This window comes from Vanellus vanellus (genome assembly GCF_965231255.1).
Source record: "Vanellus vanellus genome assembly, chromosome: 18".
In the NCBI taxonomy this organism is placed as follows: domain Eukaryota; kingdom Metazoa; phylum Chordata; class Aves; order Charadriiformes; family Charadriidae; genus Vanellus; species Vanellus vanellus.
In genome coordinates, this window is record NC_138923.1 from 10,486,684 (window position 1) to 10,500,712 (window position 14,029).

General features: G+C 50.3%; 1 protein-coding gene across 7 annotated transcripts in view; it reads right to left on the reverse strand.

Annotated features, from left to right (window-relative positions):
- Positions 1 to 10,740: 10,740 nt before the first annotated feature.
- Positions 10,741 to 14,029, reverse strand: part of KCNT1 (potassium sodium-activated channel subfamily T member 1) — a gene marked incomplete at its 5' end in the record, with an annotated part of 90,584 nt that continues 87,295 nt past the window's right edge. For all 7 annotated transcript variants that reach the window (XM_082492705.1, XM_082492711.1, XM_082492710.1 and 4 more), the window contains 2 exons: positions 10,741 to 11,590; positions 12,049 to 12,133. In XM_082492705.1, the coding sequence (XP_082348831.1) occupies positions 11,470 to 11,590; positions 12,049 to 12,133 (206 nt within the window). In that variant the 3' untranslated portion in view covers positions 10,741 to 11,469. The remainder of the gene's footprint in view (positions 11,591 to 12,048; positions 12,134 to 14,029) is intronic.

Sequence of the window (14,029 nt, forward strand, 5' to 3'; positions counted from 1 at the left end):
ATCTGGCTGGTGGGTTTTCTTTGATCTGTGTATTCAGTTAGTGACAGAATTTTGGAAGCACCAAGAGAATTTCTTCTGTTCGGCTCTTCAGTATTAGCTTGCTTGTGATTTGTAAAGACAAGTTGCCTCTAGAATTTAGAAATAAGCTGGTTGTTTAGGCGTCATAACGAATCCATATTGATTACATAGAAGTGAAATTTGCATTCTCAAAACTATAGACTTTTCCAATGCAGAAATAGTTTTCCGTGACCATACAGTAACTTCAAAGAAGGTAGTCCTTGTTTATAGAGTTTAAAAAAAACAAACAAACAAACAAACAAAAAAAAACAAACAACAACAAAAAAACAAAACAAACAAAAAAAAAAAACAAAAAACAACCAAACATCAGTGATTTGTAGTTTTCTGTATTTCGTTCAGGCTGAGATATCGCTGCCCGTAGAAAGGAATGGAGGAAAAGAAGGTGGTGGCACCTTCAGTGTCCTGGATCTCATTGCGCTAGATCAGGTCCTTATTGTTGCTGCTGCAGTGGGGCTTCGTTGACTACTGGGAGCAATGGGAGGTGACATCAGTTTGGAGAGGGAGAGGAGGTCGGGCGTGCTTCATCTGGAGGGAGCAGGTAGTCCCGAGTCCCAGGCTGAGGATCATAGAGGAAGTAGAGGAGTAAGTCATTTTCTAAGATATTAAATTCTCTAAAAAACTAATAATCTTGAGTTTTAGTTGTCAAAAAAACATTAATCTCAAATACCTCGGCATGGAATATGGAATATTGAGTCTGGAAAAGTAGGAAGAGAAGCTTGTTTGTAAAGAACAGAACACAGAATTCGGGGGTGAATGTGCAGAGGAATGTAGGAAAACTGTAGACGTGTGTAGGCAAACACAGACAGTGTTTTGTAAAAGGGAGAATAATTCATTTTCTTAAATAGACTTTGTATAATCCAAAATGTCAACTTAAATGTGTTCGCTGCTTGGTGCCAGCCCAGGGTGAAATGTGGTTGTAGGGCTGTGAATACATATCTTTGTTAGCGTTGGCTTTTGTGTTAAGTTTATCGAGTTCTGAATACATGGGATTTCTGACTGTGGTTCTAGTGACATCATGCTTAATGCTTCACTTTCCACAAGTGAAAATCACGGGTAGGAAGAGTTCAGTGATGGGTACACTGGTAGCTGTCATGGAAGAATGGTGCCAACCTCTTATTTGCTGATGTCACTTCTAAAAATCACTGCTTAAAATACGCAATTTTGTCCTTTCCACAGCCACTTGAGATTACTGCCTAAGTGCCCTCACGGTTGAACTGTGTGGAAAGTTCTCAGTTATTTCAGTCGTGTGGTACTGTGTTGTATGTCTGGGTACCTCCTGTAGGTAAATAGAAATAACGCGTAGACCTGCAGCTTAAGCTGTTTGGTTTTCAGCAGGATTAACTGGAGCCAGGGTGGTTCCCTCTGAGCCGTATAAAAGCAAGCCGGACGGGCTTTGGCTGACAGAGCCTTCCAGCTGCTCCCAGAGGTTCTTGTGCTTCCCGGGAGCTCGGGCAGGAGGGGAGAGTGGGACCTTTAGCTACGGCAGCGGCTTTTCCTGCTGACTCTAGAAGGGAAATAAACTGTATTAGCTGTCTAAAAACAAGGGATTTTTTTTTTCCCCACTGAATTTTCTGAAGATGTGCCTAAGCTGAAGAACCTGTAAGCCTTTTGTAGCGCTCGCTGGAAAGGGACCGCAGCGCTCTCGCTAGACCTAGAGAATTAGTTTTCTGTATAGAGTAGTATGAAATTAGATCTGACTTTGACCCTTCTCGATTTCTTACTAGTTTCTTACATGTAATAAATACAAGAATGTACATCTTTAAAGTGCTTTTAAATGCAATTTCTTTTTCTCAAACTTCCATACGTCTGTCTGTTGTGTATTCACACGTGCTGTTTGCATTTGCAGTTAATGTGTCTTTGTCTCATTTTCATCATCCTCTCTGGTAGAGTGAGAGTTCAAGAAAGAATAATCTGAGTTTGGAAAATATTGACTTAATTTGAAAACCTTAATCAGTTCAAAGCTGTGTGCTGGGCTGCAACGGTTGAGCATTCAAGAAAAAATAATCTGACAATCTGACTTTTCTCCCCACTAGACTGGAGAGTTAAGAGCATTGAAACTGGTGATCTCTCGAGGGGGTTCCCTTTGTACAACCAATGGTTTGGGGCTATAGTACAAGTAAGGGTAACAGGAATGAGTTCTCGGGACTTGAATTTTCCATTCCTTTTGCTCTTTTTTTTTTCCCCACAAGCCTTCCAAACTGGTCACTAGAGGCAGTGTCAGAACACTCAAAACCCCCTCACTTTGTTGTTTTATTGTTGGTTTTGTTGTGTTTTTTTTTTTTTCTCTAAATAAAGCAACAAACAAGGTGCGTCATCTCCGCTCCCAACGGCCCGTCCTTGGCACCCGGCGTCTGTTGTACGTTGTGACTGCAGGATCACACCTGGGGGGTTTCTGCAGTCCTACATCGGTAGAGCCAATCTTGATGGTTCTGTATTAAGCTATTATCCCCGTTATGCCTAAAAATTAAATAGCTTTCTGTTAATTAGGGTTGAATTCATTTTAAGCTGTTGAGTGGGATGCAGGCGGCCGCGTTCCGGGGCACGTGAGGACGGCGGTGGTGGGGATGCGGCGCAGGGTGTGGGTTTGCAGCAGGTTCGGTGGTTCGGGTGTCCAACAGGAGCTGAATTCTCAGACTTCAGCTGCGGCTGATTTTCCTGTGACGCTCACAGGGACACCGGTCCAGAAAGTGACACACAGAGAAGATTTTTGAGAGATTGATTTTGTACCCGTTTTTACTGCTGCGTTACATACGCAGAACTGGAGAAATTGTGAAGGATTTTGTGGGGGAGGTGTGTTGTGTGTGTGCTTCTGATAAGTGAAAACTCTTACAGAATGTTCTTCAGGACAGTTTGAAATTGAGAGATTCACGTGGTCGACTCGAGTATATTTTTTTAGATGTCTAAAATACATCTTTCAATACATTAAAGCCAAAAAAAATTGAAGTGGTGTCCTCATTTACATTGACCAGATGTTCTATTGCTTAGTTATAGATATGGAGGCTGAGTATTAAAAGAGGAAAAAGTTTACGTTGTCTTACCTCTAACCTTTTTTTGGTGTTACACCGATATTACGGTATACTTCAAATTCGGATGGACGGTGAGTCTTATCGTGGCTTTAGCTTGAATACGTTGTTGCAGCAATGAAGGAACATCGATGCGACGCATCCTGGGAGATTCTCCACAGGCAATCATGAGTGCTCACAACATAAAGGCGCCTTTAATCCGCCTCTGTCATATGCTTCAGAAACCAAGAGAAGAAAATGGGGAATCTTGACTTGTTTTTTGACAAAAGGGTGTGATGTGTTTTGTCACAGTCCTTTATCTCATGCAAATTGTTGGGACAAAAATACCAGAACTACAGGAAGAACTTGCGCGTATGAAATGTACATATATTTCCCACATTACATTTAAAATTTTGCAATTAACTTGAGATCACTGCTCAGACAATGGACTGCTATTATCATGTGGTAAGTAAAAAAATTATTTAGGGTTGTTTTTTTGAAATTTTGTTTGGATACACTGTCAATATAAAATTATTCTATAAATGAACTATTTCCCTTCCGGTTCTGAGCTTTCTGTTTGCAGGTATATTAAGACTTATTTCGGGTTTAGGGGTTTTGAGGATCTCGAGATTCCAGTGTGCGTATGAAAAGGTGTATTTCTGCTCTTCTGTTCTGTGTGATAAGTTAAACTCTTTTATTTTAAAAACTAAACCAAATTTTTATCAAAAATACCATTCCTACCACTTCAGCTTTCATAAATAGGAATATGTTGTTTGTTTAATTTTGCTTTGGTCTCTTAGAGTGACCATTAGTTATTTGTCAGTCATTTGGGGATTTTTTTTTTTTTTTTTTTTTTTGGTGAGCATAGAAGAGGACTGGCAGTGCAGCCTTGTGCGGAGTTAGCCAATGTCCAAGTTCTTTGCAGTAGACTATAGTAATCCATGTTAACGTAACGGTATTTTAAAGACCTTTCTTCTAATTCGGGTCCATGTTTAATCATTAGTGTTATACATAGAATTGGGAAAATTTCGCTACTGAAAAAATAAGCTTATGCGTTAGTAACAAGAGCTTTAATTTTTGACATTTGTGTTCACACGTCACAATCCGGCTAGAACGTCTTTCACCTTCTGCCTATTAAAACTGTGAGGAGATGAAATCCTGATATCCGAAAGGAAATTCCCTGTCCGTAGCCCTGCCAGCGTGTCTCTTCCTCGTCCCCCGCCCTTCCCAGGACGCCGTGTCGCAGCCCAGAGGGGAGCGAGGGATTCTCCCGCCCCCGCTGCAGCCTGGCCCCAAGCCCCTCCGGCAGCGAGCAGCCGCAGCAGAGCCGAACCGGGACCCCCCGCGCCCTCCAGAACCCCGACAGAGTTCGCTTCGCATCGAAACCGCCCGACCACGGCTGCTGCTTCGCGGCTTTCCGAACCGGAATGGTCCGAAAACCGTCCGGTAGCTCCAAATACTGTTCAGGAGATGGGACCCAACGCGTTACCCGGTTTCACGAACCCGACCACCCTGAATTTAGCGGGCAGTAAAATTTTAATAAGATGGCGGGTGGACGTCTGAAACGCTTATCGACGCTAACGGTGCTTTCTCTGTCTGGCGAGACCTACGTTATCCGGAAATGTGTTCAGTGGGTTATCCCCAACCGTGCAACTCCAACACAAGGAACAGCTCGCGTCCGCCTCAGGGTTTGGGACTCTCTCTGCTCGGGGGGAACCGGGGCCGGTTCAGGTTCCTGAGACAGATGGGAAACTTCGCATAATGAAAATTCACAAAACGAGTTACGCGCTGCCGTAAAATGTCCTGTTTGATGTGAAGGACAAAGATTCGGGTGTTCCAGAGAGCCTGACTTCCTTTCTAATTTCACGTGCTAATGCCTCGCGTCATTTCAAGTGGCGACTGGTGCTGTTACGGTGTGCAGTGCTCAGCATTCAAGACGGTGAGATGTTCTAGATACTGTCTCGTAGCTCGACTTGCGGACGGAGCCTATTGCCTGGGGTAGTACTGAGGGGCGGGAGGAGGATGTGGCTGAGCCTGTGCTGTAGATATATATATATATCTTCTTTTACAGCCACGCTTTGACTGTCAAAACTCCGCAGTATGAAGTCACCCATAGAAAACCGCCGGTGTAAGTGTGGCTCTTCATAGGAAGGAGGTGGAACGTCCCTTCTGGATGAAGGTCAAATTAACCGAAAAGATTACCTAGTTAAAATGCTGCGCTTTTTTTGTTTGTTTTTAGTTCATAAACGATCCCAAATGTTATGATCAGCCGTTCTTGTTGCCCAGGCTGCTGACACAAAATTACTCAACGTTTGGGTAGAATAAATGACAAAAATAAGCTAGTGTTTTAGCGGTTGAGCTACATTAAATACAGTCCGTGTGGCAAAAGGATGAATTCCAGAAATTGAAAGACTCGTAATGAAAGAAACGTGAAATGAAAATCGAGTTACTTTTAGTCTATTCCTCTGTTATTTTGAGGATTGTTTCTTGCCGTAGGCTTCAGGTGCCACGGCTGTGCCGCGGGAGCGGTGGAAGGCACGTTGCGGGGTTTAAGCGGCAGATTTTTCTCGTGATGGGCTTTGCGGTTGCACAGAGCTGCTGAATGTTTCCCTCCTGGAAAAGGCTCCGGGCGGAACGTCCCGGAGCCCACCAGCAGTGGAAGGAACGGCTCTGGGCAACGCGTCTGACTTGCGGCCGTCCTCGGTGAGATGTCACCCGCTGGGGCGCGTTTCCGTGAAGGTTTAGTACGTTATTTCATCTCGTGCTTTTCCAAAGCGCGTTTTGGGGCAGCGGGGACAGCTGCGGTGTTTTACGTGCCTTCCTCCACCCCCACCTGCCTCGTCCGCGGCGCGCTGGTGCGCACAGCGAGCGCCGAACAGCACCGTCGCCTTTCTGTTGGAAAACTGCGGGACGGATGTATCTGCTCGGCCGCGCTAAATATAAACCTGCATTCAAATTACCTCCTGGTACGGAAACGCTGTCGCGGTTTTCTGATGACTCCCTCTGAACTGCTTCAGAAATAACATATATTTATTATACCGGGGGGAAGAAGCTCTGGGGAACGCGTCTTACACTGACGCGTGCAGCAGCGATGATTAAATATTCAATACACAGCGTTTGTTAAAATTCAAACGAGGCACTTGAAAGAGCGGCTTGAAGCATCCAAAACCTCCAGAATTACCACGGCATTGCATGGGAATCTCACCAAAGGAAAAACTTACGTCTTTTGAATCTATGTCTTTCAGGGAATAATTACGAAAACCGAATTTACAGTAAAATAAAAACCCCTTCGTGGTTTTGGTTTCCTTTTTGTTTCTCAGCCACATCAGTACCACTATTATTTTTTTTTTTTCCTTCTAATATATATTTTAGTGGTCTAGATTTTTCTCTTTTAATAGACGTTTTAAGTGCTAGGAGCTAATTTTTTCTCCCCTGGGGCAAAGTTTTAAATGAATTTTGGTTCCTTTTGCAGTATTATTTCCTCTTCTTTTACTGCTTCTGCTGCCGTGGCAGATGAAGCGAGATAAGGAGGTACAACCAGGTGAAGGACCTACTGCTGAGAAGCGATGATGTCCTCTTGGCCTGGTGACAAAGCCACTGAGAAGCGGCATCTGGTGACGGTGACGCGAACAACGGCGAAGGGAGCCCCGCCCCTGGAAATGGAGTACCGCAGAATGGTTTGGGATTGCTGAGAAATGGAGGTGGTTGGGGGAGATCTCACGAGTAGGGATCTGGAGGCAAAGAAACGAAGAGTGCCGCGATGCTGTGGGCACGTGGATGAGCTCTCACAACCTTAGGAGGGACACTGCATTCTTTTTTAACCAACTACAGCAAATGCAGAGATTTGGGGAAAAAAAAAAACAAACCACTGAGTTTTGTGTTGTGGCTAATGAGCCTCATAACGAGCTGCTTGTCCAGAAGGAGCCGTGGTCTGGGGCTGCTGGAAGGAGGGTTAAATCCCGCTCTGCAGTTGCCCGTGCGTTCTCCTACCAGTGCCGGCTGTTGCTGGTGGGGGTGGAATTACCTTCAGCCACCTGCTGGTCTTTTGGCTGTAATCACTGTAATTCAGCTGTCCTGGAAAATTGGAAGGAATTTGTTCTCCATGTACAGATATATTTTTTTTTTTTTTTAAGACATTAGTTAAAAAGCGATGTTACTAGGGAGCTGCCTCCCTGCTCTCCTCCTCGGCTCGGGGAAGTTCACCGCGAAATGACTCGATGGTGTGTACGTGGATGTTCATCCTAGAACCGTCTTCACTATTTAAGGTACATTGTTTGTGTCCTTCTGTATGATTTTAGTTAAATACACTATAATTTTTACAGTATTTTCTTAAAATGTCTAATAAAAACAATCTCTAATTGCTGTTTGCATTTGGTCACAAAGTTAAAATCTATGTGTGCGCGTGCGCTATGCTCTAGAAATGGGTTCTTTTCCTGGAAATGTTGGGATGCGGATATGAAAAATTTTGAAGTGTTTAGAGGTAGAAGAACATGTACTGACTGCTGGCTCAACCTCAGTTAAAAAAAAAAATAAAATTTCGATTAGATGGCCACAAAATTTAATGCGTTGTTTGGATCACAGAAAATAAGGATTAAATAAATTAATTAAATGACCTTTAAATATGATGTTGGAGTTGTACTGTTACTGTAACACAACGGCGCATCGAACGCGCCCTTTCTACATTCATGCACAAAGAGTTTTGGAAGCTGAGATTAAGAAAAAAAGTTTTCAGGCGTGCCAGCTTTGGGAGAGATGACTTCAAACATGGCCTCGTAAGTCGTAGGACTTTGGCGCTCTGAAGCCACGTTGTGCCGTGGATTTTAAAAGAAAAAAAATAAAAAAAGACGACAGCGGTCTCTACTGTTGCTGCATGCAGCTCTTTTATTTTCGTTCGTCTTTACAGAGCCGTGAGGCATCTTCACAATAATTGCACCAAACCGCCTCCAGTCGGCCGTCTGCAGCGCGTGGCACCGACGGAGGTCCCGGAGAGGAAAGACGGCGCTTCATCTGCTGTGGCTGATAAAAATCCACGCACCGGCCGTGAGCGATGCCAGGCCTCTCGCTCCGGGGAAATAAAAACGTCGCGTTCCGCCTAGATTGAAGTAAAAAGGGGTATAACTGGAAATAAATATACTCTTAACATTTGTTTGAATAGTTGATTTTCCTCTAATGCGGAATATACAGATGTAGTCCCGATGTGGTGTATGAAACCGTTAGCGCACACGTAACATGCGATGGGGCCGTTTGCTGGTAAACCGGAAAGTATCGCAGCCGTCCTCGTTTCTGCGTTCCCCCGGGGCCTGTCACCTCTCTGCCTTGGAACACAACCCTTTCCTCGGGAAAAATCGTGTTTTTCTAAGTTCCTTTTGGCAGCAGTTGGAAGCAGTAGCGATTGTTCTGCTCTCCCCCGGGAAGCGCAGGAGAGGGGCTGTGCCGGGCTGCCTCCAGGGGAGACTCCTCCGCGGCAGCAGAAACAACTCTCCTTGATGCATCAACGTTCCCAGGGCCATTACAAAAATAAAATGCTTTTGTTTTTACATTAGTATTGTAACTGAGTCTAAAGGATTAGAAAAATTAAACGTTTGTTCTTAGACTTGCATTGACCACAGCTGAGTATCTACAGTATTTATTTCAACATCCCCTTAGAATGTCTGCTATAAATTTACACCATAGAAAGAACGTATGCAAAACGCGTGTGGTTTATACACAGAGCTTTCTTTTTTAAATACATATATTTATACATTAAACAAACAGAAGCGTTGTCAAAATACAGTAATATTGAGGCTCGTTATTTTAATAGTATCGCAAACCACATAGAGCCTATACTTCTTTTGGTATGTGGGTTTCCTCTTACGTCAATTATCTCCTCAAATTAAGGGTCGATAAGAATTCCGGCTGCCCAGCGAGGAGGGAGAGGTACCTAAAGCTGAGCTGCGGCCGCGGCGCCCGGTGCCTGTGCAGCCCAGGGAAACCGCTGGCCGCAGGCCCCTTGGCTTGCCCACAGGCCCCTTGGCTTGCCCACAGGACCCTTGGCTTGGCCGCAGGCCCCTTGACTGGCCGCAGCACTCGGCCGCGCCGGGCACGGAAATAAGGGGCTGAGGAACACAGCGGTGCCGGAGCTGCTCCGGGCTCGCGGCCGCTGCGCTCTCCCAACCCCTTACCCCAGCAGCCAGGCAAATGGGGGAAAAAAAAAATAAAATTAAAACCTTATGTTCTGAGTAGTTAAACACGCGCAGGTAATCCCATCACCCGCACCCACGGGGGTTTGGTTTCTTTTTAAATTGTTTTCTTTAACCTTTAACACTGCTTTGTTCCACTCTGCCTTGAAAGCTCAGTGGGGATTGGGAAATTATCTGTCTGAAATCCAGACAATTAAATGCGTTAACACTTGAAGAGGCATTTCTGGAGTTCTCTCGAGGCTTTTAATTAACGCGGACCAATCGTGTGCTCTCGTACTTCCAACTGCGCTCGCTTTTCAGCCTACAACAACTTCTTTCTTATTTTATTTTAACTGATATTTTTGGCACGCGAAGTTACAAATGGGAATAAATAAAACATGTATCTGCCTTAACCAAATAGATAAAAAAAATTAATAATTAAAAAAAAAAAACCAAAACAACCCCCAACCAACCCCAAAAAGCCCAACTCCCAGCCCAGGACGCTCCGTCGGCTGGCGGTGCCCGGTGCGGGTCACCCATTGCCCTGTGGCCAACGCATCAGGCAAAAATTAACAATAACTTAAAAAAAAAACCCCAAAACTGACCCCGAGCCCCATCCAGGCACGGAAGGTCTTTCTCAACCCCTTCTCGAGGCGACGGCGGTGTCGGTGCGGGTCCTACCCCCACCCCGGGGCATCCTCCTTCCTCACACACATGCTTCTCCCCCATCGCTGCTTTTCCCGCAGGACCGGCAGCAGATCCCCATGGGGACATCGCACCAACTGTTTAAAACTGCAATTTTAAACAGATTTGGTTTTGTTGTGTTTTTCTTTTTTTTTTTTTTTTTTTTTGTAAACAACTTTTATTGGGGGTGTCATGGGGAAGGAACAGTGAATGTTAATGGCAATAAACTGTTCAGCAGCAGCGAGTCCGGGATGGCTGATGGGGTTTCATGGCGACGTTGTGCTTCACAGGTTTCTCGTTAAAAAAAAAAAAAAAAAAAAAAATCACATTGGCATTTTAATATATGAATGTAAAAGTATATAAAGTTAACAACTCGGTCATTCACTTGGCAGTCAAATAAAACCTTTCCACGTCGATGTTGTAAAGTGTGCAAAAATAGATGGAAAATATCATCTCCTGTTTCCGCTATCGAAAGGTCTCTACGGGTCGGCCGGTGCAGACCGACCGCGGTCGGCCAACGTCCGCAACGCTGCGGCGCAGGGTTTATCGCCGCTCTGCACGCTCACGCAGCCCTGCTGCAGGCGAAGCCGCGCGGCCGCCGGCCATCGCTGCTCCGCTGCGCGATAAGGTCGAGCGAGGATGGACGGAGCTGCCGGGGGGGCTGCGGCGGGCAGAACCCGGCCAGCCTGCCCCATCCCACCCCCGCTACAGGGACGCCCCCCCCGTGTCCCTCATCCCCCCCCCTGCCCCGGGCAGCTCCGACAGCAGCAGCGATGGGGGACAAGCTTGGCTGGGGACACCAACCCGGTGGCGCCGGGGCTCGGGCCAGAGCCGGGCAGGCGTGACGAGCGGCATCGCCGCAGGGAGGGGACGGCTTTCGGTCACCTGGGCTTGGTGCGTTTTGGTTTGCGAGGTGCTGCACGATGCACCGGAGGCGGCACGGCACCCCTGCCGCGGCTCCAGAGGGGGCCGCACCGCCCCGTCCCATCCGTCCCGCACAGCGCCGAGCGCTCCTCACATCGACACCAGTGACAGAAAACCAACAGAGGATGAAGAACATGAGCTGGGTGAAAGAGCAGAAGTTTGGGTACCCCGGGGGATACCTGGTGGCGCAGGAGGAGGAGGAGGAGGGTTTCGGTGCAGTTTTGCTCTTGTGTTGACAGGCCCCATCAAATGCAAAGAACCTGCATCATCCGGGGGCGATATTAAGCGCAGTCCTCCTGCTCACGCAGGGTCGTTTGTCATCTGGTCTCAGCCACGTCCCACCAGCACCAGCGAAGAACTTCTCACTAGTTGCGGTATTCGTATAAAAAGTTAAAAGCCACGGGGCGTACCACCACTGGCCGTCGGTCTGTCCGCCTCTCCCGTCCCTCCCGGGGGGGATCCGGGCGTCCGTGGCCCAAAGCCAGGAGGGGCATCGCCTCCCCCCAGGGCAACGGGCACCCGCGGGCGGCAGCAGCCTTCCCCTCCGGCTGGCCATCCTCTTCGTCACCGCCTCTCCCCGGAGCCCGCCGGCCCCGGCAGGGACCTGGAGAGGGGGGAGCCGCTCACAGCTGGGTCTCGTCGCGCGTTTCGGGGTTGCAGGGGCCCAGCTTGTTGCTGCAGCTGCTCTTGCGGCTGTGGCCATCGTTGGCCACGTGGGCCAGCGGGTCGGAGCGGATCAGGTACCTGCGGGGCACAGCCTGGTTACGCCTGTGGGACTCCCCCCGCCCCGGGATCCCCGACGGCAGATGGAAGGTGGGAAAACCCTAAATTGGGATCTGGCCCACCATCAGGGATGGGACACGCGGGGCTGCCCCACGGCGCTGGGCTGGGAGCTGCTGCGTGGCAGCTCTTATAATAATTGTGGTTATTTCTCCTGGCGCTGCGCAGTGGGAGAAGCAATGGGAAAAGCTCTGCGCCGCCGGTCGGAGCGGTGAGGGGCAAAGGTGGGGCTGGGACGGTTTGGGCACTGCTCAGGAACACGGGGAGGGGGAGCGGCCTGGGAAGGAGGCAAAACTCGCTGCTCTTTATGAGAAATCATGGGAAAGAACGCGCTGGGCAGCCCCCGGCGCTGGGGCAGCTCTGGGGGACGGGGACGGCTCCTGCCCGGGGGGGGCCCACGGGTGGGTGGGGGCAGCACCTACACGATGTCGTTGAGCTCCAGCCGCGTGTCCGGGGGGGGATTGATCAGGACGTAGGACAAGGTGTTCTGGTGGTCGTTCATCTCGTCTGCGGGAGGAAGGGAAAGGGCTGGTGAGGGACAGACGCCCCGACGGACACCCCGGTGACCCTCGCTCCCACAGCCCCGCTGCAGCGTCCCCAGGGGGGGTCACGGCTCGTCCCCAAGGGACAGCAAATGGGTCCCTTCACTGGGGGAGGCCATGGACAACGGCATTGCCACCAGGAGAGCACCAAGAACATCGCTGCCACCTCCCCCCCGTGCCTCCCCAGCCGCTCCCCCCCACGGCCCGGCCCAGGGGACCCGCAGGTGTCATGCTTCAAAGTCCCCGCTCCCCCCCCCCACCCCCCCTTCGAAAAAAAAAATAAGATGTCTTACCTTGGTTTAGCACAAAAAAGGGAACAGGTTAGTCTTGCCACGTTAGGTATAGCACAGTGACTCCAACCACCGGGTCAGGGCAGCCAAACCCCCCCCGGGGCCGCTCGAAGGCTTTGCCCATTTCTCCCCTTCATGAATAACTTAATTTAGCATCATCCAGCGGCAGGATTTAGCGCAATGATTGCTTCTTTCTCCAGCCCGAGGGAAACCCCCTCCCTGGAGTTTCAGAGCCATCGATGCCATTCAGGGACGGCTCTAAACTATGGTGACACCACCCACCCCCCCCCCCAGGGAGGGTCGGGGCCACCGAGAGCTGCACCCATGGGTGCTGCGCAGGGCGAACGGGGGGGGGGGGGCGGGGGAGGGGCTCGAGGCCGGGGGGGACCCTGCGCTTTCCGAAATAGCTGAGAACAAGATCATGAGTGAAATGAATGGGGGTGCGAGGCTGCGGGGGGCCGGGAGGAGGGGGGGGGGGGGGGGAAGCTGCGACAGATAACACCATTTACAGACTGAGTGACCGGGTGCGGATGGACAGGATGGAGAGGGGACGGACAGACGGACGCCAGGGGCAGCGTGATGAGCGCGGCGGGACACCAGCTCGCTGCAAGGCTTGTCACTGGGACGCCTGTACGGGCTATCAGAAAGGCCCTTCTGAGCAGCATCGGTGCACAGCAGATGTTTGGCACTTGGTCCGATGGGCAGCAGGACCGGGACCGGCCACCGGGACGGGCGTCAGCTCCGGGCTGGGTGGGGGCTGCTCCCTGCGACCTGTCCTGCTGCTCCCCCCACCCCCCCCCATCCCAGCGGTCGGTCCCCTGCCCCAGCCTCGGTCGGAGCGGGTCCCCATTCAAAGGCTGTCCTGCCAGGCGGCGGGACACGGACAGGGGACACGGGCAAAGCCCCCGGCCATAAACGCACCCGTGGAGGCACGATCACCCCAGGCACGCGGAGGTGGCCAAGACAGCCCGTGGGTGAGGAGTACTGCTGCTCTTCGGCCTCGGAAGCGGGGTGAAACCTGTGAAATGGGGCTTTTCTCCAGCCATGAGATCAGCCACAGCAGCTGAAGCCACCACAGCCGCCCAGCCTGGCACCCGGCCGGCGATGCAAACAGGGTCCCCTCCCCCAGGCTGCCTTCACATTCGGCCACTGCACGTGCAGGTGGGCCCCCGGGCACCCCTGCGGCTGGACCACGCCGGTACCGCACACAGTGGCACTCGCAGAGGGACACGAGACCCTTGTTTTGCCGCTCAGCCACCGCCCTGGTACCTCCGCGGCCACAGAAGGTGCCGCAGCTGGCGGAGGACAGGGAGATGCTGTGCAGGACCCCCCAGGCCATGCGGGGGTGCCCAGCCCCGGCTGCCGGCTGGTCCCTTGAGCTGCCGGAGAGCTTTGGCCATCCCAGTGCTCAGCCTTACAGCGAGGCGGGGGGACAGGGGGTGGCAATGCCGGGGAGCGGGTGGCACACGGACCCTGGGACCCAACGGGAGACACGGGGTTTGCCGTGACGGGGGAGGCGGGGAAGGGCCCTGGCTCACGGCAGGTTTCCCTGCTCCGTGGAAGCACCTTTT